The following is a 27,383-nucleotide window of genomic DNA, read 5'->3' on the forward strand; positions in this document are numbered from 1 at the left end:
TTTCATAGCTGTCAAGTACTTAACTATGAAAAGTTTTGACAGTATTCGTATTTGATGAACTTTGGTTTAATGTACATAGTTTTTGATTACATGAAATAGCACATACATACACAGATTGATGGATATCATAGATTTGCTAGTATATGTATAGCTAAGTGTATTACGAATTGTTTTACCAAAACTTTTTTATTGAATTCATTTTAAATTTATGGGGGTTGGTAGTAGATGAGGCAACCCAATCTTAGCCTCTGCGATTTTGATTAAAAAAATACAGATTTCACAAAATTTATTTATTTTTCTTGTTTTTCGTGTTCATTGATTTGCATTCTCAAATATTTTCGTTTCTGGATGGACTCCACTAAACTGGATAACCCAACCATTACCATCATAGTTCAAAGTTTTATGGAAGTAAACGCTAATATAATTATGTTGACTGCGATACATGTGAGGTTCATCCTGGAACAAAATAGAAATTTATATTAAATTTTCTTTACCATCCATAGAATTGTAAATTGTTTGTTTAGCCAACTTACCCCACCACAAAATTGTCGCACCACTTTGCCTTCACCCTTTGGTGGAATTTCATTGGTCTCATATTCAATTAATTGCAAATAATCCGTATGACAAGTACTCTTGGCACCCAATTCAAAGACCAGGAATTTTATTAGCACCTTCATATTACTAGGCACTTGAATATTCCAACGACAATTGGAATTGGCACGAACATTATTCGGATAGAATGGACTTGTGAATATGCCACCAGTATTATAGATATTTCCACCACAACCAGGACCATCACTACTGGCCAAATAGGTAAATTCCACTTGAGTATAGTAACCGCTTAGTTTCAGATTTACACGTAATTCATTGCTGGAAGTAAATAGGGATTTTCCCACCTCTACATAATCGCATATTTTCTGCAGCGAAGTATTATTGCGAGCATCAAAGACTTCAATATGTTCTCGATCACAATCACTTTCACTAAAGGCCAAATCATTGTAATACAAGGCCAGAGAGGTATTAACAGGAGATCGGATGTATATGTCACAATCATCATGAGAATCGGCAATTTTAACACGACCCTGGGTACCGGTAAAATTACGGAAACAACCTGAAATGGAGATAAAGAAATAAAATGTTGACAAAATTTTCTAAAGAAATGAAATATTGACAAGATTTCTATAGAAATACAATTTCGGCAAAATTTTCTACGAAAATAAAATTTTAACAAAATTTTCTATAGAAATAATATCTTCTATAGAAATAAAATTTTGACAAAACTTTCTTTAGAAATCAAATTTTGACAAAATTTTCTATACAAATGAAATTTTGCAAACATTTTCAATAGAAATAAAATTTTGAAAAAAATTTCTATAGAAATAAAATTTTGCAAAAAATTTATACAGAAATAAAATTTTGACAAAATTTTCTACGGAAATAAAATTTTGACAAAATTTTCTATAGAAATAAAATTTTCTATAGAAATAAAATTTTGACAAAACTTTCTTTAGAAATCAAATTTTGACAAATTTTTCTATAGAAATAAAAATTTCTATAGAAATAAAATTTTGCAAAAATTTTCTATACAAATGAAATATTGCAAACATTTTCAATAGAAATAAAATTTTGAAAAAAATTTCTATAGAAATAAAATTTTGCAAAAAATTTATACAGAAATAAAATTTTGACAAAATATTCTACGGAAATAAAATTTTAACAAAATTTTCTTTAGAAATCAAATTTTGACAAAATTTTCTATAGAAATAAAAATTTCTATAGAAATAAAATTTTGCAAAAATTTTCTATACAAATGAAATTTTGCAAACATTTTCAATAGAAATAAAATTTTGAAAAAAATTTCTATAGAAATAAAATTTTGCAAAAATTTTCTATACAAATGAAATTTTGCAAACATTTTCAATAGAAATAAAATTTTGAAAAAAATTTCTATAGAAATAAAATTTTGCAAAAAATTTATACAGAAATAAAATTTTGACAAAATTTTCTACGGAAATAAAATTTTGACAAAACTTTCTTTAGAAATCAAATTTTGACAAAATTTTCTATAGAAATAAAAATTTCTATAGAAATAAAATTTTGCAAAAATTTTCTATACAAATGAAATTTTGCAAACATTTTCAATAGAAATAAAATTTTGCAAAAAATTTATACAGAAATAAAATTTTGACAAAATTTTCTACAGAAATAAAATTTTAACAAAATCTTCTTTAGAAACAACATTTAGATCAAATTTTCTATAGAAATAAAATATTGACAAAATTTTCTACGAAACTAAAATTTTAACAAAATTTTCTATAGAAATAACATTTTCTATAGAAATAAAATTTTGACAAAATTTTCTACGGAAATAAAATTTTGACAAGATTTTCTATAGAAATAAAATTTTGACAAAACTTTCTTTAGAAATCAAATTTTGACAAAATTTTCTATAGAAATAAAATTTTTACAAAATTTTCTATAGAAATAAAATTTTGACAAAATTTTCTAAAGAAATAAAATTTTGACAAAATTTTCTATAGTAATAAAATTTCACAAAAAATTTCTATAGAAATAAAATTTTGACAAATTTTTCCATAGAAATAAAATTGTGACAAAATTTTCTACAGAAATAAAATTTTAACATAATTTTTGGTAGAAATTTCATCAATTTTATTCGATTATTTTTGGCTCTATAGAAATAAAATTTTGACAAAATTTTCTATAGAAATGAAATTATGAAAAAAAAAATTCTATAGAAATAAAATTTTGACAAACTTTTGTATAGAAATAAAATTTTCACGAAATTTTCTATTGAAATAAATTGTTTACAAAATTTTCTATAAAAATAATATTTTGACAAAATATTCTACAGAAATAAAATTTTGACAAAATTTTCTAAAGAAATAAAATTTTGACAAAATTTTCTATAGAAATAAAATTTCACAAAAAATTTCTATAGAAATAAAATTTTGACAAAATTTTCTATAGAAATAAAATTGTGACAAAATTTTCTACAGAAATAAAATTTTGATTCTCTACAGAAATAAAATTTTAACATAATTTTTGGTACAAATTTCATCAAATTTTAGTAGATTATTTTTGGCTCTATAGAAATAAAATTTTCTATAGAAATGAAATTTAAAAAAAAAAATTCTATAGAAATAAAATTTTGACAAACTTTTGTATAGAAATAAAATTTTCACGAAATTTTCTATTGAAATAAATTGTTGACAAAATTTTCTATAGAAATAATATTTTGACAAAATATTCTACAGAAATAAAATTGTGGCAAAATTTTCTATAGAAATAAAATTTTGACAAAATTTTCTATAGAAATAAAATTTTGACAAAATTTTCTAAAGAAATAATATTTTGACAAAATTTTCAATAGAAATAACATTTGGACAAAATTTTCTACAGAAATAAAATTTTGACATAATTTGTGGTACAAATTTCTTCAAATTTTATTAGATTATTTTTGGCTCTATAGAAATAAAATTTTGACAAAATTTTCTATAGAAATAAAATTTTGAGAAATTTTTTTATAGAAATAAAATTAAGAGAAAATTTTTTATAGAAATAAAATTTTGACAACATTTTCTATAGAAATAAAATTTTTACAAAATTTTTTATAGAAATAAAATTTGGGAAAATTTTTCTATAGGAATAAAACTTTAATAATAATAATTTTAGCCAGCATATGCATAACATGTACCATAAACAAAAATAGAATGGCGAATTTTCTTGGTGGTGAATTTAATTGATGGTATCTATTTCCATTCACTTACCTTCTGCTGTGGTAACTTTCAATTTAAAGCCTGTTTTTGTTATATTCCCATCACTTTTAAATTTCACGAATACAGTTTTGGATGTACTGAAATAATCATCGGGTAAACGTTGGCCACAATAAATATGCTCTGAAGAAAATTCAGGAATATTGTACATGGTATACATTTGATCATAACCACTATATATGAGTTCAGTTCCTAAACCTTTTTCTATTGCATCGATATCCTGAAAAATTAAAAAATTAGAAAAAATTCATTTTTTTACAAAGGTAATTTCATGTCTCTTGGATATGGCTAAAATTAATGAATCCTTGAATGATCTTGTTTCGAAACTAAAGCATTATTTTTTTTAAATACCGATTTGGAAAGTTGGATTGCTTGACATATAATCACCCATATTAAAAACAAAAACAAAAATTACTTACATCACCATTGACAATTTTTAGAAAATCTGAAGAACATGTGCCATTACTTTGGCCACCATCTATATTAAGTTTTTCAAATTTAAAATGAATATTATTATCACTTTTTATTTTCCACACACAATTGATATTATTGGGATATTTGCCAGATCCATCATCAGGTGAAACCAGATTAAAAGTCTGTAGAAACAAAAACGCATATAAAGATAGAAAAATAATAAGATTGGTTTTTAAATTGGACTCACCTTCAATGTTGACAAATCCACACTATGATGACCACATATTTTGGGTACAGAACGTATCTTCGCTGTAAATCCGGTACTAGTGGTCTGTGAATCACTAACAAATCTTAAGAAGAGAGCATGTCTGGAGGCCATCAAAGCACTGGGTATATCATGACCACAAAATCTACCCATCGAATCGGCAAAGAGGCCAGCGCCATCTCGCAATTCCAGATAGTCGCCATTACAACTATCCGCCGAAGCATCCACATGGAATGAACTAAATTCAATTTTCAATTGACGATCTGGAGTTGTGGTGAATATCCAATTACAATCCAGATTATTGGAATATTGACCAGAGAAACGGGTAAAGTCATAGGTGGCATTGGACGGGTCCAAATATATGGTGCCATCACAATTCGGTACAAAACGAACTATGGCCCGAAAACCAGCCGAAGCATCACGATCATCCGACGAACTATAGATAAGACCAGTATTTTGACTTATGGTAATTGCTGGTAGCAAACCCGTCAAATTGCCACAGAATTTTCCCAAACGTTGATCTTCGGCGGTATTGAGACCCTTATAGACTTCCACCGAATCATAGGTACACATGCCATGCCTCTCGTAGTCCAACTCTTCAAATTTAATAATAATTTTGTAATTTTCCGGGGCCTTTAGCAACCAAGAGCATTTACTCGAATGCGGATACATTTTCTGGTCGGAAGACTTGGGCGATTCTATGATCGTGGAGTTGGTTATGTTGGCACTACATTTATCATGGCCATATTGCATACGGAAACCTCTCTCATTGGCTGTTTGATCTGTACGTAGGATTACTGAGATTTTGTTGGGTGATCTAATGACATAATCCTTCAATTCATTACAGAGTACGGAATCCTTTAGAGTACCAGAACTATCTCTAGTGGAGATGGTGACATTGTCATAGTTGCATTGGGCCCCCAGGCCCATTTCAGTTTTGAAATCCAAAAAGCGTATAAATACATTGGCCGATTCGGTCTTGGTCATTAAGGGATTGGGTAAAATGGTATAGTTGCAGGTAAGATTTGCGGCATAATTATTGGGATAGCCAGGCGAATGGATTTCCTGAATGTTATCCGAAGCGAAGAGTATGCCACCACAATTGCGCTCAAAAGCCACCGTGAAACCCTCAGCCACCACGGTGTCATCGGTGTGGAAAATCAAACGCATATCATGATAGGTGGTATTGATCTGAGGAGGGGGATCTCGACCACAAAGCTTTTGCATGTCTTGCCATTCTCCAGCGGGATTCTTTTGCTGAATTAGTAAATAGTCCTTGGAGCAATTGACACTACCCTCAATGAAGAACCGATTACGGAAAACGGCTGCCAAGGTGTAGCCCGGTTCCGCATTCACTTCCCAAATGCATTCCACATTATTTTGATATTGATAATCCACACGGATGCTGCGATAGGGATAGGTGAGTTTACCACCACAGCCGCTGCCCTCATGGACATTCAAATTAAAGGTGGACTGATTGTTGTATGCTTTCGTAATGTACTCCAAGAAAACACCACCTGGAACCACCACTTTCGGGAGAGAGGAACGTGAGCAGAATGTTCCCAAACGGGGATAATTCTGATTGGGTCCATTGTAAACCACCAAATATTCATCGCTACAGCTACCTTTGAAATCGGTACTGAGGGCCACATCCACATGCATGTCATCGATTATATCATTGAAATTGGGTGGATTGCTCCCACTGGAATCTGAGCCCCATACAGCCCAGGCACACTCCAAGGGTCCACTGAAATTCGCCATCATCTGTGGCTGGGTTATATTGAATTCGTCATAATAGTAAATGGGCCAAGTGCCACCACATTCGTATAGCCTATATTGTATCTCAAGCTGCGTTAGTCGATTATCGGGACTAGCATTGAGGACCAAGCGTGAGGAGTAGGGTAAACGGAAAGATGGTTGTGAACTATTGTGGCACATTTGTTCCGGTAGGATACGATGATCACCTGCATACAACGCCAAGGGAGTTTTTCGCAAACAAGCATTACCATTCGTCTGAGGGGGATTGTAACCTTCAATCTTGATGACCTTCATCGCTATGGTCTGATTGAATTCCGGCTCAAGATCGTACGAGCAATATACGCTCGACTCATTTACACCACGCAAATGTTTTATAACACCCGTTGGATTATAGTCAGTGATCCAAAGATTTTGACATCGTAAGTTTTGGGAATCTCTCGTGAAGAGCAATTTCAGACCACGATGCTTACTCGGGGCAAATATGTGAACACTAATGGCCATGGTATTATCTGTGGAGTAGATAACACTGGGCAATGAATTCGTATAGCGTACTATGGGCGATGTCATTGCGAAATCATTGTAGAATTTTATGCGAGGATGTGAAAGGACACCCTCGCCCAAGTCCACATCTTGGATCTGTACTTTGACACGTGCTCCCCGCATGCAATCAATATACCAAGTACAATGGGTCGGTTGTGTACTACCCAAAGGATAGTTGGGTGTTTGCAGTATGCCTATGGTCCCCACAATCTCCTCGTCACAGCGGAATCCTTGGGATTTATAGGAAAGATGAAAGGCATTCTCATAATGATAGCCATTACGTATTTTGTAGCGTATCACCAGTTTATTGGTTTCCACAATGAAATGATTTCCCCTAGTGCCACAGAGAATCCGAGTATCGGTGATATTGTCAAGGCCCGAGCTGTAGGATTCAACTTCCTGGATTTCTATGTGGGTTTCGCGTTTGCATTCTTCTTCGTCATTGGTGGTTTCACTGTCAGAGCCTGTATTCAATTTATCAAAAACTATATCCAAAGTGGTTCCCATTTCTGTCTCAATGGTATAGACACATTCCAATTCCTTTTCATTCGGTTTCAGTTTTAAGTCATCGGGCGATTGGACCGAGCCTTGGCTTTCGTAGAAGAAACCCCCGCAGCGACTTATACTCACATTGGCCTGGAAGCCCTTACGTGGTTCAGCTGAATCTGTAAAATACAGCAAACGCATTACATTTCCCGTCGAGGTTATGGTATTGGGTTTGGTTTTGCCACAATAGCGTCCTATCAGTGGAGCCAATTCGGAAATGCCATCATTTATTTGCACATACTCATCACCACAATCCAAGGCGGACGAGTTAGTCTTGTCACCCAATTGGAAATCGCCAAAGAAGTTCAGGGTAATGGTACTATGGACTGGGGCCATTATCTTCCACATACATTCCGTATGAGGATTTGGTATATTGGGATAATTGGGTGTTCTTATGGTCTGTACACGATCAAATTTCGTATTCTGATTGAGCACAATTTCCTGGGAGCAATCTTGAGAGAACTCTTCATATTCAAATGATCCTCGATAGCTACTGAAACCATTGCTGGCAAATTTGATATAGGCTCGATTCGAGGTAGTTTCCAGAACATCATTGATTTGGCTTTCGCAATATTTTCCCTTACCCAAAAATGGTGAATCTTCGGCGAAACCATTGCGTACCATAAAATAGGTTTTACAAGAGCCATCACTAATTGGCGGCGTATTCCATTGTGTATCAATAAAACGTAGACGTATACGTCGGCCTGGCCGCACCCTTATGGTCCAAACACACTCTTGTCTTTCACCCAGCATGGTGAGACGATCTGAGGTTATATTCACAAAACCTCTACGTTCTGTTAGTTCCGATCCACATTTGGTCTTTATGATTGACGAGAATCCCGTCTTATTTTCCGAGGAATCACTTACAAATTCCAATTTCAAATAGGGTGTACCTTCATATCTGATCAATCGGTCAGCATTGAATTTACACAATGTTTCCTGAGGTTCCCACGTTTCCAGATCTTTACCTATCCATACACGAACATAGTCGGCAAAACAGCCTTCAGTATCTTCCAAATTAATTCGCAGAAATTTCAAAACGACATGTTGCGATGGTTCTTCGGGTATCAGAATCCAATTACATTTCAAATTCGGGCCATATCCATTGGGAAAACCAGGAGAATTAAATACCAAATTATTGTTGTTGATACGCATGGTCTGTCTACCGCATGCTTCGGACATTTTTTCTGCGGTGCGATTTTCCCTCACCACATCCTTGGATAGTTGTTGCCATTCGAATTGGAAAGGTCCTCGATAGGCCGTGAGATACAGTATATTGGTGTTGGATTGTATGATGTGACTCTTGCTGTAATCTATGGGAACACCGATGTCAGAATAGCCATCGTAGAACTAGAACAAAAATATAAAAATCAGTTAAAGAAAAATTTTGAAGTTAAGGAAAATGTAAAGGCGCAAATGATATCTATGCTGGCTGGGGAACAAAGGGAAGTTGATTTGGAGAGGCTACGTGGTCTGAGTTGGAAGAGAGGCACACTGTTGGAAGGGCGACAAAAAGACTATGACGAGATCGAAGCAAAGAAAACTAGGGAACTACTGAATGAGCATAGGTCAACAGCCAGTATACAAGAGTCATGAGATTCATGACCGGGAATAGCAGCAGCGGAAGGAGAGTAAGAAATTCCATGGGAACCATGAGTAGGCAATTTGAGCTGATATCCGTGCGGAATAGGAGTAGCGGAAGACGATGTCTTTAAGGAGTATTATGGGGACATGACCCACTGTCCAGAACTCATAAGATACGTATACCAGAAGATCTGATTCAGAACCTGGACTCGCTCATAAACAGGTACTGGAAAAAAATTAAGGAATTCGCTGAAGATACGGCATTCCTGAAATGAGAGAATGGAACCAAAAAGAGAGCGATTCGGAGTGCACGACAAGTTGATTACTGGAGTTAGTCACTGTATGTCGATATAAGAGAGGTCACGTTAGTGGCAGCCATTTATTTTAGGCTCACTTAGATTATTCAATCCATTGTGGTACCACAGGTGGGGTCATGAGAATCATGACAAGCCCATTTGAGCTGACATCAGTGCGGTATACGAGCAGCGCAAGAGAGTCAGGAGGGTCATGGGAACCATGACCAGGTAATTGGAGCTGATATTCGTGCGGAGTAGGAGTAGCGGTAGACGATGCCTTTAAGGAGTATTATGGAGACATACCCCATTGTCCAGAACTCATGAGATGTATAGCCCGCCATATACCAGAAGATCTGATTCAGAACCTGGAGTCGCACATAAACAGGTACTGGAAACTAATTAAGAAATTTGCTTAAGGCACCATATTCCTGGAATAAGAGAATTCGGAGTACACGATAGGACGAATACTGGATTTGGTCAATGTCAGTCGATATAAGAGAGGGATGGTTAGGTCACGTTTAGTGGCAGCCCATTATTTTAGGCTCACTTAGATTATTCACTTCATTCTGGCAACGCATGTAAAGAACTTTTTCTCTTATCAATGAGTATTACTCGATTTTATGTTTAGGTCAATAACCAAGTGCCATCTCTGATCGGAGGATGCGAAACTATTTCGAGATGTTTAAAAACACCCAGAAATGTTGTTGTAGTAAAAGTGTATCATCCATTTTTTGTTAAGCGTTTTGAGATTAAGATGGGATGCGTCCATAGTGATCTGGTGGTGAGTCATGTGAGCCTTGGTTGCAAATGTCTGGTGATCATATTTCGAATCTTTTTGAGGACGTCTCTACATTTTCCCCAGGGAACACATCAAATGGCCTTGCAAATTGCTTGCTTTCAACAAATTTTCCAATAGGTTTGAAGCATTAAAATGAGATTTAGTTTGAAAAGTTGTTGCTAATATGTTGAGAAATTGTTGCTAACGTGTTGAACTCTACTGTTGAGGGTAATGTCTGTTTTTTGTTGGGAATGCGATTTTCTCAACAATTTCTCAAATTGAATTCTAATCTAATTCTTTGAAAAAATGTTCGAAAGCGTATTGAATATAAGCATTTCTCCAATGCTTGTGTTTATTAGGAATGGTTAGCATTCAACCCCAGTTTTGACCAAACACAAAAAAGTTTTTCTGTGGTGAATTATCCGCTCTCAGTAATGCTGGTGACATTTCTGAGTGTTTCAAAGCTTCTCTAAGTGGTTTCACCGCAGTGTGGAACGCCGTTCGGAATTGGCTATCATTGAGATAAACAGAACTCTGTGATAAGAGCCAAGTTCACCACTGCGATATCACAATGGTATCGGGCTGCCACTGTACCTAACCTAACTTGATCTTGTAGAAGAGTATTTAGGCTATATGACCCTAGCAGCCGGGGAAAATTCCCAGACTCTTCTCTCCACGGATTGGCAAGGGAATAGAAAAGTCACAGTGACCTTTTAGAGGAGTACTAAGACGTTAGAGTCCATGGATGTGACAGTCTTGTAACTTATCCTTTAGTGTGCGAATTTCAACTTTGTGTGGTTCAAACGCATTTAGTAAAAATACATATACAGATGCTGTTTATGTCATATTTCATCTATTGCCTTTGGGTCTTGCCATGGTCGAAAACATCGCATGGAGTCAGTACACCCAACCCCAATAGGCCATTGAAATGGATTACCTCAGTATTTCATTTGGCTCTGGAATCTTCCTTGAACATTTTTATTACTACATCTTACCTTTATAAAGGGCATATCTGTATCCACAATATGCTTGATGGTAAGCAAAACAACATAGTCCTTATCCACTGTTATGCGCCAACTGTACATATTATGACTATGGAATTTGCTAGGATAGGCTGGAGATTCTAAAACACCCGTGGTACCATTCAATTCATTATGTTTAGCTGCAAATGGGCAAATAAATTTAAAAAATTAGCAAAGGAATCTTAGTTGCCAGTTTTCTTACCATACTGATAGTTAAGCATAAAACCTTCACCCACTACATCATCATTGCTGTGGAATATTATCTGAACCTCCATGTTCGATTTTATTGATGGTGGCAATTGATTGCCACAATAAACACCCAATAGTTTATTGCGTTCATTATATTGACGAATTTCCACATAGTCATTATTGCACTCATCGGAATTTTCCAAATCCATGGATTCAAAAGTCAATTCCAAGCCATTACCAGCAGAGGGAATAATAATCCATTCACATTGAATATTCACCATATATGAATTGGGATAATTTGGAGTGGCAATTTTACCCATTAGAGATCTGTGGTAGCCACCACAGTAGCCATCTATCTGATAAGCAATGGCCTCCACTTCTGAGATGATATTCACAGGAATCTTAAGGGTTAGAGCATGGCCATTGGACAAAATATCTGGAGGATGGGTTTTACAGAAGCGAGCCCTTACAGGTGATGTATCATTGAGGCCATCGTAGACAACAGCTCCTACATTGAGACAATCACCTTCAGTGCGATAGGTATAGGCGAGTGAGGGATTCATTTGGATATGACCAAAATTGAGGAAAACATGTTTGCTGAGATCCTTAGAAATTAATTGCCACTCGCATGTTTGATTCCTTTGGGTATGAGTAGAGAAATCCAGATTAAAGAATCCATCATTATCCAATTCCACACGTTGACCACAATCCTGCAATGAAAGCCCCCCCCATGAAGGTTAAATCCATAATTTAGTTTAAGTTAAGGGACTTACCTCCTCAAAACTGATCTTGAAACCTCTATATTGTATGGAATTATCCGAACGGAATTTTATGGTTACTTTATTTTGTGTACTTCTCCATACCAGCTGACGTTTACTCTCTATATCACCACATTCCTTAAATATGGTGGTCGGCTCATCCTCACCCGTTTCCTCGGTGGCCTCAACGTAATCGGCGTCACATTCATTGAAATCTTCAATTTCCATTTCAATAAAGGTAAGAATAATGGAATGATGTTCGGCCACCTCAATTGACCATATGCAGAAGGCATCATCTGGATATTGGTTAGGGAAATTGGGGGAGGTTATCACACCTTGCTTGGAATTGAAATCACCACCACATTCTGAAACAAACAAAAACTCAATAGAGAGTCATCGCCCATGCCGCTAGACCCTTACCTGACTTGGGAGTTTCATAGGAAGCCGCAAAACCCTTGCCATTGCCTTGACCATCGCTCGTGAAACGGACATACATTCGATTGCTGGAATAGGGCAGAACAATGGTGTCTCTGCGACCACAGTGACGATCTTTGGGATTATGCGTATGCTGCTGTGGCGATATGATCAAAGCATCTTTGGTACAATTTTCCGATTGTTCCACATCCAGGTCGATCACGGTCAATTGGATACCCCGACCTGGCTGTGTTTCAATCACCCACAGGCACTCCAAATTATTGGCATAGGGTTTGGGATATCCGGGTGACTTGAATTCGCCCTTTCTACCCTTTAGTGTGTGAATACAACCCGCCATGGCATATTCCAATTGGAAATTTAATAAATTCGTTGTTTGTCTAATGACCAGGGTATCGGTGGTGGAATTCAGAGATACGCCATTCGTTTTAACCTCCACTGTGCGATTGCCATCGAGGATTTGAAGTGCGGCTTTCTTATCGGCCGCATCGAAATCTAAGAACTGCAGGCGTATGTAATTGCCCTTAGGGGCTTTCAGGGTCCAGGTACAGTTTACATCCTCCGAATAATCACTGGGAGGTTGCCGGTAATTGGGACTCTCGATCTTGCCATAATTTTTCGTTAATGTCACTGTGCAGTTTGAGCGATATGATATTGAAAAACCTCTATTCCGATTCGTATCATCCGATTGGAAGAGCACCAAGGCCTCATTATCATTCACGAAATATTCCTTGTTCTTCTCGTCATCACTTTGCAGCCGGCACAGCGATGCTATATTCCTTTTACTCTGCGATGTTCCCTCATAGATTTCCAAAACATCATAGAGACAATTCGGATGACTTTCCAAGTCCAAGTCATTTATGGTAAAGTGTATGGAGGAACCGGGATGTACATGAATACGCCATTCACATTGGGCATTATTCGTATAGGGATTGGGATAATAGGGTGAAGTAATGAGACCACGTTCGGCCTCTAAATTACCACCGCAGCCATTAGAGAAGACGAACCAACGTATCTGGAAGCCTTGATAATTTGTGAAGCTATTCGAATGGAATCTCACATACATTTGATTGGTAAATGAGGGTATAGCATGTGGTATACGTGAGTAGTTGCCACAGAATATACCCATCAAGGATGAATGATTTGAACCTCCATTGCTAAAGAAGTAAATATGATGGTCATCGCAATGCTGATTGTTGATGCTGATCAACTTACCGTATTTCCAACCAGTCATTGGAACAATTCGTCGAGGGTTCGAGATCAAATCGTTCCACTTGCAACTCCAACTGAGTTCCCGGTGGGGTATTAATAATCCATGTACAATCCAAATCCTCTGTATAATTTCCGGGCCAATTGGGCGTATTCAATTTGCCAGTGGATGAATGGATATTTCCGTTGCATTGATTTTTACCATCTACAAATTCGTATTCAAATTCGAAGCCATCCATGGAGTCTGTGGAATCGGATACGAATTTCACAGTTAAACCGCGCGAATGACTGAGGAAAGACTCAGGTTTATGGGCATCACAGAATCTGTAATCAAAACAAAAAAAATTGTATTTTAGGTCAAATGAAAAAAACACAAAACAGTAGAATTTGAAAAATTGAAGCTGCGACAGTTTGGATCTGGTCTCTCCAGGTATCTATGTCTCATCTCCACTAAAATGTGGTGACCCTCCCGCTGTACAGTACTACCCTAATAAAAACAAACCGCGTCTGCCTGTAGCGTCCTCTGTTCCCTCATCATTGGTGCCTCCTTTGTTCCCTCATGATTGGCGTCTCACACCTCATTGATGTTTGACCTCTTCAAAAATCGAACAATACAATAGGATTGGCCCTGTCAGAATATGCTTGGATGCTCGACGTGAGCTAAACCTCTTTATCAGGAGCTGGTGGATGGGTATTTCACATTGCTGCTTCACCAAGAATGTCTTGAAGCGATCTACAGCTCAGAATTGTGCACCTTCTTTACGGTCCTCTTTCAGTTTCGCTTATACTGGATTCCAAACGAAGACAATGTAATCAATTAGGAGATGGCCAATGTACACGTAGATTTTTGGTATAGTCTCTTTATCTTCCTCAAAAGGGAACCAGCTAGAATCTCGCTTCTCCTTCCAACATTGAGGTTCTTGGATATTGTTTTGGTGATGCCACGGAGGTGGATATCGAGATACCGGTTCACTTTTTTAGAAAGTTGCCGATTGCAGCCAACAACGAAGTTCCCAAGTCAAGGGTAGGTTTCTATAGATCCTCACGTCAAACTTACTCTACCTGGAGTGACTATGGAACAATCATCTGGTGTTTATAAAGGAGGCCTTCCAACATTTTATTGAGGTTCTTGGATATTGTAATCCTGAGGCTAGGAAGGTGGATATCGAGATCCTATTTCCAGGGCAGATTTCCATTGATCCTCACTTCAAACTCCGTCTAACTGGCTGCATGGAACAAGCGTTCCACATAGAATTGTGTGCAAGCCAAACGTTTATTCAAATAATTTGAGAGGTGGCCTCCATAGCTTCGACTAAGAGAGTAGTTTTGGCTTATCTTCTAAAAGGGTTTAGGCAAGTCCACTGCTACTAAACTAGAACGTTAAGAGGCCCTCGTAGCCATGGCATTTGGATCTGGTACTTGGAGTAGCTGTTGTGCTTTTGGTGACCTTTATAGTCTCGATACATTCTCGAGATTGATGGCCAAAGGAAAGCCTCTCTTCTCGGAGACCACGAAAGACACTCTTCAGCTTTATAGCAACATACATTTACGAGTCTGATGGCCAGGGTAAGCTTCCCTTCTGAAACGATCTGAAATCTGAAGCTACACAACAAAAGATTTGCACAAGACGGAATGTGCTTCCCAAGACAAATGCAGATGTGGTTCTTCCGTTTGGGGGGTTTAAGAGGATCGAAATCTTTCAGTACGGCCATTTTAATTGTCATCATTCGATATGGCTAAAAGTTGGTCGTTCTTTGGCGAAACTCAACTGAGGCTTTATCATCGGATTTCATCTCCATTATATATATATTTGAATGCCTCTATATGATAGTTTGAATGTTTGTCAGGAATCTGACCAGCTGGAATGCACCTTGTGGACACTCTTGCCAAGGCATGCATGGAAATTATATCTTCAACGGCAAGCAATTTATGGCTATATGTCTTGCCTGTCCTGTAGTCCGACTTATGAGCTGACCATAGAGATGTTCGTAGAGTTTCTCTTCATTTCTACGTCTGTGTCATGCACCGGATCCGTATGAGATCAAATCTGGCCGTGGTAAAGTTTGAAGATTTTGAACCGGAGTCCGTTACGCGGGTCGGATCTGCGCTTCTTTGCCTGTATCAACAAAATATTCTACCATAGATTCTCATCCATAGAGTGATGAAGTGCATTTAGATTGCCAGTAGAATAGTATGTCATAGTGAATGCTTGTATGAGGTTATGTCATTGAAGAACATCAATTGGGTCGGGTCATCACTCCTTTGTATGTATCCACAAAATACTCTTCCCTAGATTTTAATCCCATTGCGAATGTCACGACTGAAATTGGTAGCAATGAGTCCATAACTCTTTGACTGATAACCTTGAGGTGTGAGTAATGAGATCAGATCCGACTGTGGTAAAGTTCGAGGAGCTTCAATTAGAGTCTGGTACGCGGTTCGTCTGTATCCACAAAATACTCTACCCTAAATTCTGATTCCATCGGAGTCATGGTGTGCATTGAAATCTTCGAGGTGCAGGATAGTGTGTCGCAGTCGCAATCCCCCTCTCTACATAGTAGAGAGATGGGGATCAGTCAGACTACATAGACGGCTCCGATCTCCTCCCCTCAATCATAAGATATTGACCACTTAGAGTCGCTTTTTGTAAAACTGAGGAAAGTCGCCAGTACTGTTTTGAGATACATAAAGCAACGTTGACAAAATGTTTGGTATTCGGCCGATACGGGTAGCAATGAGCCCATGACTCTTTGTCTGATTCACATGGGCTCTGAGTCATGAGATCAAATATGACAATGGTGAAGTTTGAGGAGCTTCGACTGGAGTCTGATACGCGGGTCGGATCTTCACTTCCTTGTCAGTATCCACAACATATTCTACCCTAGATTCTGATCCCATCGAGGTCATGGTGCGTATTCAACTCATCGAGGTACAGGATAATATGTCGCAGTCGCCCATAATCATTTGTCTGATAACCTTGAGGACTAAGACATGAGGTCACCTCTGACCAGCGTTGCCACAATGACTTTTTAATTTAGACCAAGATTTTTCCAAAATTCCAACCTTCAGACCATTTTTCCAAATTAAATGAGTATCATTTAAAAGTAAAAATTTTTAAACAATTTTACTTCGATAGAAAATATTGTCAAACTTTTATTTCTATAGAAATTTTTGTAAAAATTTTAGTACTATATCACATTTTCTCAAAATTTTATTTCTATAGAAATTTTAGTTAAAACTTTATTTCTATAGATAATTTCGTCACAATTTTATTTCTATAGAAAATTTTGTCAAAATTTTATTTTTATAAAAATTTTTCCAAAAATTTTATTTTTATAGAAAATTTTGTCAAACTTTTATTTCTATAGAAATTTTTGTAAAAATTTTATTTTTATAGAAAATTTTGTCAAAATTTTATTTCTGTAGAAAATTTTGTCAAAATTTTATTTCTGTAGAAAATTTGTCAAACTTTTATTTCTATAGAAAGTTATCGCAAGTTCTATGGAAATAAAATTTTATAGAAAATTTGTTAAACTTTTATTTCTATAGAAAGTTATCGCAAGTTCTATGGAAATAGAATTTTTTCAAAATTTTATTTCTGTAGAAAACTTTATTAGACTTTTAGATCATTAGAAAATTTTGACAATTTCATTTCTTTAGGAAATTTTGTCAAAATTTCATTTCTATAGAAAATTTTGCCAAAATTTTATTTCTATAGAAAAATTTCGTCAATATTTTATTTCTGTAGAATATTTGTCAAACTTTTATTTTTATAGAAAAATTCTGATCCCATTGAGGTCAAGGTTCAGGATGGTGTGCCGCAGTAGAGGCTTCACCAACTTTACTGAGAATAGCTAAACAAACGATCAAAAACTTTTTGATATTCTGTCAAATCTAAGACCTACCCTTTCTCTGTAGGGCATGCTAAACATTAACCCAACCTCATTGCTTTCTTACCTTCCTAATGGTATTACTCCCTCTCCAATGTTTAATGTATCATAAATCTCCACATAGTCATAGCTGCAGTCTACCGATTCCTCCAGATTAAATGACTTCCAATTTATTTGAATCATTTTAGATGGTGGTGCTATAATAATCCAATAACATTCCATATCATGCATATAGACGCCATCATCATTGGTGGGTAAACGTATGCTAGGGCCAGGTTTAGTATATACACCACCACAGCCATTTTTATCCATGGGTATGGATTTATAGGTCAATTTGAAGCCACGACCCTTGGCAAAGTTACCCGTACTTAGGTAGAGCATTAGGAAATTGGTTTTTGAAACAAAATCCACATCAGGTGATTTTTGATTACAGTAAGGACCCAAAAGATTCTTACTCATGTCATCATTGATCTGGAAACAGGAGCAAGGGCTTATAGAATAATTATTTTTATTTTACACATAGAACTGGATGCTTACCCTTAAGAAGGTGTGAACGCATTCATCCTCATTACTTATAGTACTGTCGTTCAACTCAAAATCATCAAAGTGGAGAGACAAAACATAATTGGGTTCAGCTGTTATCTTATAAATACAATCATTGTCATTGGTACTAAGATGGGGATAACCCGGAGACATAATCACTCCCTGTGGACTTTCAAAAGTGTGGATACACTCTGTAATATTGGAAATAGATCATAATTTCTGGGGAAAAGCTATCTGATAATCAATATTTGACTCACCAGTCTTATATCTCAGTTTGAATTCAGCTCCACGTTTTGCATGGAATTTTACGAGAGCTTTGCCCGTCCGTGAATGCACATCAGGAGGTATACCCTGATAATCACCACAATATTTGGCTTGCAAATTTCCCTCATTATTATCAGCGTCTATATCGTTAATCTTTGCAAGAGAAAATGACCATATATTAGGGTGGTATATCACTTATTGTTTCGAACGTACCTCTATACAATCGCTCTCATCCATTTTGAAAATTACAAATTTGAAAGTTATGATTTCACTGAAGGGTATGTTTATTTGATATTCACACGATATTGAAGTGTCCACAATATGAGGTGATTGTATAATACCCTTGGAGGCAGTGAAGGTTCCTCCACATCCTGGTATACGCTCCTCCAACGAATAGAATATCTGGAAACCGGTATCGCTGCCTATATTATCAGAATGGAATGTTATCGAAGCCTCATTGGTAGGTAGGACCAAAGGTTGTGGTGCCATGGAGTTGCAGAATTTCTCAATAGTCTCTCCCGAGACTTCATCTTTTATCTGAAATTGGAAAAGGTAAAAAAAAAAAATTTTATGGAAAATTTTGTCAAAATTTTATTTATATAGAAGACTGTCAAAATTTCATTTCTATAGACAAATTTGTTAAAATTTTATATCTATAGAAAATTTTATCAAAATTTTATATCTATAGAAAATTATTGCAAAATTTTATTTCTATTGAACATTTTCTCAAAATTTTATTTCTATAGAAAATTCTGTCAAGATTTTATTTCTATAGAATATTTATCAAAATTTTATTTCTATAGCAAGATTTGTCAAAATTTTATTTCTATAGAAAATGTGGGCAAAATTTTATTTCTATAGAAAATGTGGGCAAAATTTATTTATTTCTATAGACAATTTTCTCACAAAATTATTTCTATGGACAATTTTGTTAAAGTTTTATATCTATAGAAAATTTTGTCAAAATTTTATATCTATAGAAAATTATTGCAAAATTTTATTTATATAGAAAATTTTTGCAAAATTTTATTTCTATAGAAAATTTTCTCAAAATTTTATTTCTATAGCAAAATTTGTCAAAATTTTATATATATAGAAAATTATAATTTTATTTCTATGTACAATTTTGTTAAAGTTTTATATCTATAGAAAATTTTGTCAAAATTTTATATCTATAGAAAATTTTTCCAAAATTTTATTTCTAAAGGAAAATTTTGTCAAAATTTTATTTTTATTAGAAAATTGTGTCAAAATTTTATTTCTATAGAATATTTTCTCAACGTTTTATTTCGATAAAAAATTTTGTCAAAAAATTATTTCTATTGAAAATTTTTTTTTTAATTTTATTTCTACAGAAATTTTTCTCCAAATTTTATTTCTATAGGAACATTTTTTCAAAATTTTATATCTAAAGAAAATTTTTGCAAAATTTTATTTCTATAGAATTTTTTTTTCAAAATTTTATTACTACAGAAAATTTTATCAAAATTTTATTTCTATTGAAAATGTTCTCAAAATTTTATTTCTATAGAAAATTCTGTCAAGATTTTATTTCTATAGCAAAATTTGTCAAAATTTTATTTCTATAAAAAAATTTTTCAAAATTTTATTTCTATAAAAAATTTTGTCAAAAATTTATTTCTATAGAAAATGTGGGCAAAATTTGATTTCTATTGACAATTTTCTCATAAAATTATTTCTATGGACAATTTTGTTAAAGTTTTATATTTATAGAAAATTTTGTCAAAATTTTATATCTATAGAAAATTATTGCAAAATTTTATTTCTATAGAAAATTCTGTCAAAATTTTATTTCTATAGAAAATTTTCTCAACATTTTATTTCTATAGAAAATTTTGTCAAAATTTTATTTCTTTAGAAAATTTTCTCAAAATTTTATTTCTATAGCAAAATTTGTCAAAATTTTATTTCTATAAAAAATTTTGTCAACATTTTATTTCTAGAGACAATTTTCTCATAATTTTATTTCTATGGACAATTTTGCTAAAGTTTTATATCTATAGAAAATTTTGTCAAAATTTTATATCGATAGAAAATTTTTGGAAAATTTTATTTCTAGAGGAAAATTTTGTCAAAATTTTATTTTTATTAGAAAATTGTGTCAAATATTTATTTCTATAGAATATTTTCTCAACGTTTTATTTCGATAGAAAATTTTGTCAAAACTTTATTTTTATCGCAAATTTTTTTCAAAATTTTATTTCTACAGAAAATTTTCTCCAAATTTTATTTCTATAGGAGCATTTTTTCAAAATTTTATATCTATAGAAAATTTGTGCAAAATTTTATTTCTTTAGTATTTTTTTTTCAAAATTTTATTTCTACAGAAAATTTTATCAAAATTTTATTTCTATAGAAAAATTTTCTCAAAATTTTATTTCTGTAGAAAATTTTGTCAACATTTGATAACTATAGAAAATTTTGTAAAAAATTTATTTCTATAGAAAATCTTCTCAAAATTACACTTCAATAGAAAATTTTTGTCAAAATGTTATTTCTATGGAAAATTTTGTCAAAATTTTATTTTAAATTTGGTAAAAATTATATTTCTATAGAAAATTTTCTCAAAATTTTATTTCTGTAAAAAAATTTTTGCAAAATTTTATTTCTGTAGAAAATTTTGTCGAAATGTTATTTCTATAAATTTTTTTTTAAATTTGATTTCTATACAAAATTTTGTCTTAATAATATTTCTATAGAAAATTTGTGCAAAGTGTTACTTCTATAGAACATTTTTGCAAAATTTTATTTCCAGAGTAAATTTTGTCAACATTTTATTTCTATAGAAAATTTTTTCAAAATTTTATTTCTATAGAAAATTTTCTCAAAAATTTATTTCTATAGAAAATTTTCTCAAAATTTTATTTCTACAGAAAATTTTCTCAAACATTTATTTTTATAGAACATTTTCTCAAAAATTCATTTTGTCAAAATTTTATTTCTATAGAAAATTTTCTCAAAAATTTATTTTGTTAAAATTTTATTTCTATAGAAAATTTTCTTAGAACTTTATTGCTATAGAATTTTTTTTTCAAAAATTTATTTCTATAGTAATTTTTCTCAAAATTTTGTTTCTATAGAAAATTTTTTTCCATGGATACCAAACTATTTCGTCAATTCACTTCTTACCTCCAAATAGTCATAGTTACAGCTATCATGATTTTCGATTTGCAAACTGAAGAAAGTCAATTTCAAGCGTTTATCATTTGCTGCCTTTAGCAACCAACGACAATCACGATTTTTCGGATAATTTCCTGGTGACCCGGGACTCGATATGGTACCATGTGAGCTAACATTAAATACTCCACCACATTGTGGTGCTATTGAATTCCATTGCAAGGCAAAACCTTCCTTGGAGGTTGAGTTATCCGATCTGAACCATAAATACAAATTATTCGTGGAGGAGATAATATTGCCTCCCATGGGCTTATGGGTACCACAAAAACGTCCTATAATCTGTGAGGCAGCCGAACGGCCATCATTGATTTGTAGCCAATCGAAACGGCATTCGGTAGTATCTTCCAACTCGAAACGATTGAAGGTGACATTCAATACCAGCGATTCATTGGTTCGTATAATCCAGGCACATTGGGCATTGTGATCATACAAATTTCCTCTAGGATAAACCAATTGACCAGTGAGATCATTGAGAACTCCGCCACAATCATTGGCCTGGCGTTCGCATTTCTCTCCCATGAAACCGGGTGTACAATGACAGGTAAATGAGCGATTTGTTGCCGTGGTAATGGGGCGGCAGCGGCCATTATTACGGCAAGGATTAGGATTACAAGGACTTGGAGCTGGTAGGCAGGTTTCACCAATAAAGCCCACAGGGCAAATACATTTGAAGCTATTACCACTATCCACACAGGTGCCACCATTCTGAAAGTGGGAGAGAGAGAAATTGATTTTAAAGAGATTTTGGTTTTGGGCTTAAATTTCGAAAAAACAATCCTACCAAACAAGGATGATTCAGGCAATTTTTGGCTGTACCCACAACACAACCATTTGATCCAATTCCACTGCCCACCATACCTGCGGGACAACTGCAGACAACAGTATTGGAAATTTCATGGCATCTGGCCAGGGGATGGCATATATTGGCGGTGGCACAAGTTGTGATAGATCCTATGGCATTAGAGGTATCAGTAGATTGTGTATTCGTAGAGGCAGCAGAACGTTCACAGCTATGACCATCACCAGTCCAGCCCAAGGGACAGTCACCACAGCGATAGGAACCCTAAATAAAATTGAAAAAAAACACACACACAATAATTAGAAAATTCCAAATAATGGAATTTAAGTCCCGAAATCTCGGAAAACCTAATTCTCCAAATTCTTAGCCATGGGAAATTTGTATATCCCCCCATTTCACTTACATATGTATTAATGCAATGGACCTTGGGACTCATACTACAACCACCATTGTGTATGGCACACTCATCGATATCCTTACACGTTACTCCATTACCCGTCAATCCGGCCGCACAGGGAGCACATGTAAAGGATCCCGGTAGATTTACACATTTTGTCACACACGGTGTATGACTCTCAGCACACTCGTCCACATCTACCGTACAAGCTGGTGATAATTCATTTTTCTTCCAGCCCTGATCACATATACACTTATAACCGAATGTGTCATTACTATTGACGCAGGTGCCATGGCCACAGAGTTCCCAAGCGGATGATTGCATACAATCGCCTTTCCGTTGAGTACAATGAATGCCATACCAACCGGGTTGACAATTACAACTGTACGATCCGAATTGATTAATGCATAGAGCTCCGTTCTGGCATCCCAAATCGGTACCGGCATAGAGAGCACATTCGTTGACATCCTTTTCGCAATTGGTGCCCTAGCAGATGAAAAGAATAGTGGAGGAACATTAGGAAAGTTTATGTTTAACCCTTTGGGTATTCGCTATCCACTACGAAATATAGGACATTTTAGTTAAGAATTTCAATTAGGTTATATATAAAATTCTGTTGGCTCGCCCCTTGTTAGGAAAATGAGGTAAATCCATACCTATTTGCAAATTTTTGCAAAAATTTCTCAAGGAATAAAATTTTAACAAAATTTTCTACAAAAATAAAATTTTGAAAAAAAAAATCCTATAGAAATAATATTTTTGGCAAATTTTTCTATAGAAATAAAATTTTGGCAAAATGTTCTATAAAAATAAAATTTTTACAAAAATTTTCTATAGAAATAAAATTTAGACATAATTTTTCTATAGAAATAAAATTTTAACAAAATCTTCTATAAAAATAAAATTTTGACAAAAATTTCTAAAGAAATAAAGTTTCAACAAAATTTTTTTATAAAAATAAAATTTTGACAAAATTGTCTTTAGGAATAAAATTTTGAAAAATTTTCTATGCAAACAAAATTTTGACAAAATTTTCTATAGAAATAAAATTTTCACAAAATTTTCTATGGAAACAAAATCTTGACAAAATTGTGTATAGATATAGAAAATTTTGTGAAAACTTTCTATAAAAATAATATTTTGACCAAATTTTCTCTAGGAATAACATTTGACAAAATTTTCTATAGAAATAAAATTTTAACAAAATTTTCTATAGAAATAAAACTTTGAAAAACTTATCTATAGAAATAAAATTTTGAAAAAATTCTATAGAAATAATATTTTGGCAAATTTTTCTATAGAAATAAGATGTTGGCAAAATATTCTATAAAAATAAAATTTTTAAAAAAAATTTCTATAGAAATCAAATTTAGACAAAATTTTTCTATAGAAAAAAAATTTTAACAAAATTTTCTATAGAAATAAAATTTTGGCAAAATTTTCTGTATAAATAAAAATTTGACAAAATTTTTTATAGAAATAAAATTTTGACAAAATTTTCTATAGCAAAAAACAAAAATTGACAAGATTTTCTCTATGAATAAAATTTTGACAAGTTTTCTACAAAAAACGCTGACAAAATTTTCTATAAAAAAATTAAATTTTCTATACAAATAAAATTTTGACAAAATTTTCTATAAAAATAAAATTTTGACAAAATGTGCTTTAAAAATAAAATTTTGAAAAAAATTTCGTTAAAAAATTTTTGAAAAATTTTTCGATAAAAAATTTTTTTGACAAAATTTTCGATAACAAGTATATACAGTTCTAAGTTCGGCCGGGGCGAATCTTAAATACCCACCACCATGAACCAAATATTAGTGTTTCCTTTGAAATTTCAGTAGGGCTTGAGGACACTTCCCGAAGATAAATTTAAAGATTTCACCTATGAGGACTATATCAGATTCTGGATTTATAAGAACAATTTTTGTTTGAGTTTTAGAGGAATCATTAACATCTCTTGTAAGTGTGCAAGAAAATTATAAAATAACGTCTTTGAAATCTTAAATCTCTAGAAGTAAAATCTGAAAATTTTACATTGAGTTTCAAGCAATTTTCATGATCAGTGCGCCTTCTACACCCTCAAGAAGTGAAGTCGGTCTATATGGAGGCATTACCAAATGGACCGATAAAACCTTAATCTGATACACGTTTTTGTGAGCCTAAAATACCAGAATATTTACAATTTCAGGCAAATCAGATAAAAACTACGGTTTCTAGAAACCCAAGGAGTTAAATCGGGAGATCGTTCTTATGGGGGCTATACTAAAATATGGACCGATACTCACCGTTTTCGGCACACCTCTTTATGGTCCTAAAATACCTCTAGATTTCCAATATCAGACAAATTGGATAAAAACTACGGTTTCTATAAGCCCAAGACCCCAAATCGGGAACTCGTTTTATATGGGGACCATACCAAAACATGGACCGATACTCACAATTTTTTTGGCACACGTATTTGTGGTCCTACAATACCTCTAGATTTCCAATTTCAGGCAAATAGGATAAAAACTTCGGATTCTAGAAGCCCAAGAAGTAAAATCGGGAAATCGGTCTATATGGGGGCTATACCTAAATATGGACCGATACTCACCATTTTTGGCACACCTTTTTATGGTTATAAAATACCTCTAGATTTCAAATTTCAGGCAAATTGGATAAAAACTACGATTTCTATAAGCCCAAGACCCCAAATCGGGAGGTCGGTTTATATGGGGAACCTGGACCGATATAGCCCATCTTCGAACTTGACCTGCCTGCAGACAAAAGACGAGTTTGTGCAAAATTTCAGTACGATTGCTTCCTTATTGAAGACTGTAGCGTGATTACAACAGACAGACAGACAGACGGACAGACGGACATCGTTATATCGTCTTAGAATTTCTCCCTGATCAAGAATATATATACTTTATATAGTCGGAAATCGATATTTCGATGTGTTACGAACGGAATGACAAACTTATTATACCCCCATCACCATTCTATGGTGGTGGGTATAAAAATAAAATTTTAACAAAATTTTCTATAAAAATAAAACTTTGACAAAATATTCTATAAAAATAAAATTTTGACAAAATTTTCTAAGAAATAAAATCTTGACAAAGTTTTCTATAAAAAAAATTACAAGATTTTCCATAAAAATAAAATTTTGACAAATTTTTCTATAAAAATAAAATTTTGAAAAAATTTTCGTTAAAAAAAATTTTCAATAAAAAAATCTTTTGATAAAAGTTTCGATAAAAATAAAATTTTAACAAAATTTTCTGTAAAAATAAAACTTTGACAACATTTTCTATAGGAATAAAATGTTGACCAAACTTTCTATAAAAAATTTTTTTTTGACAAAGTGTTCTATTAAACTAAACTTTGACAAAATATTCTATAGAAATAAAACTTTGACTAAATATTCTATAAAAATAAAATTTTGACAAAATTTTCTAAGAAATAAAATCTTGACAAAGTTTTCTATAAAAAAGCCTTTTTGACCAAATTTTCTATAGAAATAAAATTTTGATAAAATTTTCTATAGTAATAAAATTTTGATAAAATTTTCTATAGTAATAAAATTTTGAAAAAAATAAAGCTTTAACACTTTTTTTTTATAAAAATAAAATTTTTACAACAATGTTGTCAAATTTTTATATGCACAGAAAGAAATATCACCAATATTTTTACATTGAAAACAATAATTGGATTATAAAAAAATTAATTTGGTTTGGTATGTGGTGTTAATATCGCCCCCTCTAGTAATCCAACAAGCATTTATAGGTTCTTTCAGCTCCCATTTACGCCCCTAATTTTATCGTCTAATTTAAATTACATTTTCATGAAGCCTACTTAGAAAACTAAATGATTGTAGTATTGGCTTATATGAAAATATCCTACCCTTTGTATTATTATGGTCTCTACTTACCTCAAAATTCTTGGGACACTTGCAAACATATGAACCAAAGAGATTCAAACAATCTCCACCATTCTGACAAGGATTACTACGACACAGATCAGTTTCCAGACGATCGTATAGCGCCTGAACACGGCCCTCGACTCGTTGTAAACGATTCCTATAACGTCTCAATGAAGTGTCAGCCGAACGAGTACGATTTTGTATGGTTCGTAAACGTTTTTCCATGCCATGGGGACCGAATACTTGATTCTTGATGGTGGACATATCCGTCACTAATTGACGCAGGACGTCTTCTTCATCTTCAGTCCATTCGCTGGTACTACCATCTGTAGATATACGCCCCTTTTTTGATTGCAATAACATTTCGAGAATATCGAATTTATCGTTGATATTCAAACGCGATTTTCCCTTGAGAACAAATGTAATATTGCGATCCATACCAGATTCGAAAATTAAATGACCATCTTTGGAAATTATTTTGGGCCTACGAAATACACAAGGATAATAAAGGAGTGAATTTATAAAACAGCTTCACTGATTCAACTAAAGAAACAACACTCACGAGTTCACTAAAGCCTTGAGAGAAGGTATTAGACACCATAGTATAAGCAAGGCAGTCACTTGATAATGGTATCCCATTTTGCTACGATTTTGTTTTTTTTATTGATTAAAGGATATTTTTTGAAATTTTCAATTTTGTTTTTTTTTTTCACAGATTTTTCTTCATATTTGCTGTATTGTTTTTTTTTTTGGCACACGTAAAATTTTACTATATTGGACTTTCAACTGTTCGCTTCAAC

General features: G+C 33.6%; 1 protein-coding gene across 1 annotated transcript; it reads right to left on the minus strand.

The window, feature by feature from the left end:
- Positions 1–27,383, minus strand: Cubn (Cubilin). Its single transcript, XM_075308214.1, has 19 exons — positions 27,146–27,383; positions 26,593–27,067; positions 22,683–23,162; positions 22,262–22,543; positions 21,433–22,185; positions 18,496–18,819; positions 18,276–18,435; positions 18,013–18,209; positions 17,543–17,946; positions 13,592–13,909; positions 12,365–13,533; positions 11,960–12,309; positions 11,200–11,896; positions 10,971–11,137; positions 4,456–8,667; positions 4,214–4,390; positions 3,789–4,014; positions 534–1,111; positions 1–456 (listed from the first exon to the last, which is right to left on the minus strand). Exons 1-19 carry the CDS (start codon positions 27,220–27,222, stop codon positions 313–315), a joined length of 11,190 nt encoding a protein of 3,729 aa, XP_075164329.1. The 5' UTR covers positions 27,223–27,383; the 3' UTR covers positions 1–312.

The sequence above is a fragment of the Haematobia irritans genome, chromosome 4 (assembly GCF_050003625.1).
Source record: "Haematobia irritans isolate KBUSLIRL chromosome 4, ASM5000362v1, whole genome shotgun sequence".
NCBI classification, from domain to species: domain Eukaryota; kingdom Metazoa; phylum Arthropoda; class Insecta; order Diptera; family Muscidae; genus Haematobia; species Haematobia irritans.

Excerpts from the sequence above, each read along its gene's own strand:
- Cubn (XM_075308214.1), bottom strand. The coding sequence starts at position 27,222 with ATGGGATACCATTATCAAGTGACTGCCTTGCTTATACTATGGTGTCTA. Across the intron at positions 22,544-22,682 it reads TCCATTGCATTAATACATAT|GGTTCCTATCGCTGTGGTGA; the intron begins GTAAGTGAAATG and ends AATTTTATTTAG. Across the intron at positions 457-533 it reads TGCGACAATTTTGTGGTGGG|GATGAACCTCACATGTATCG; the intron begins GTAAGTTGGCTA and ends ATTTTGTTCCAG.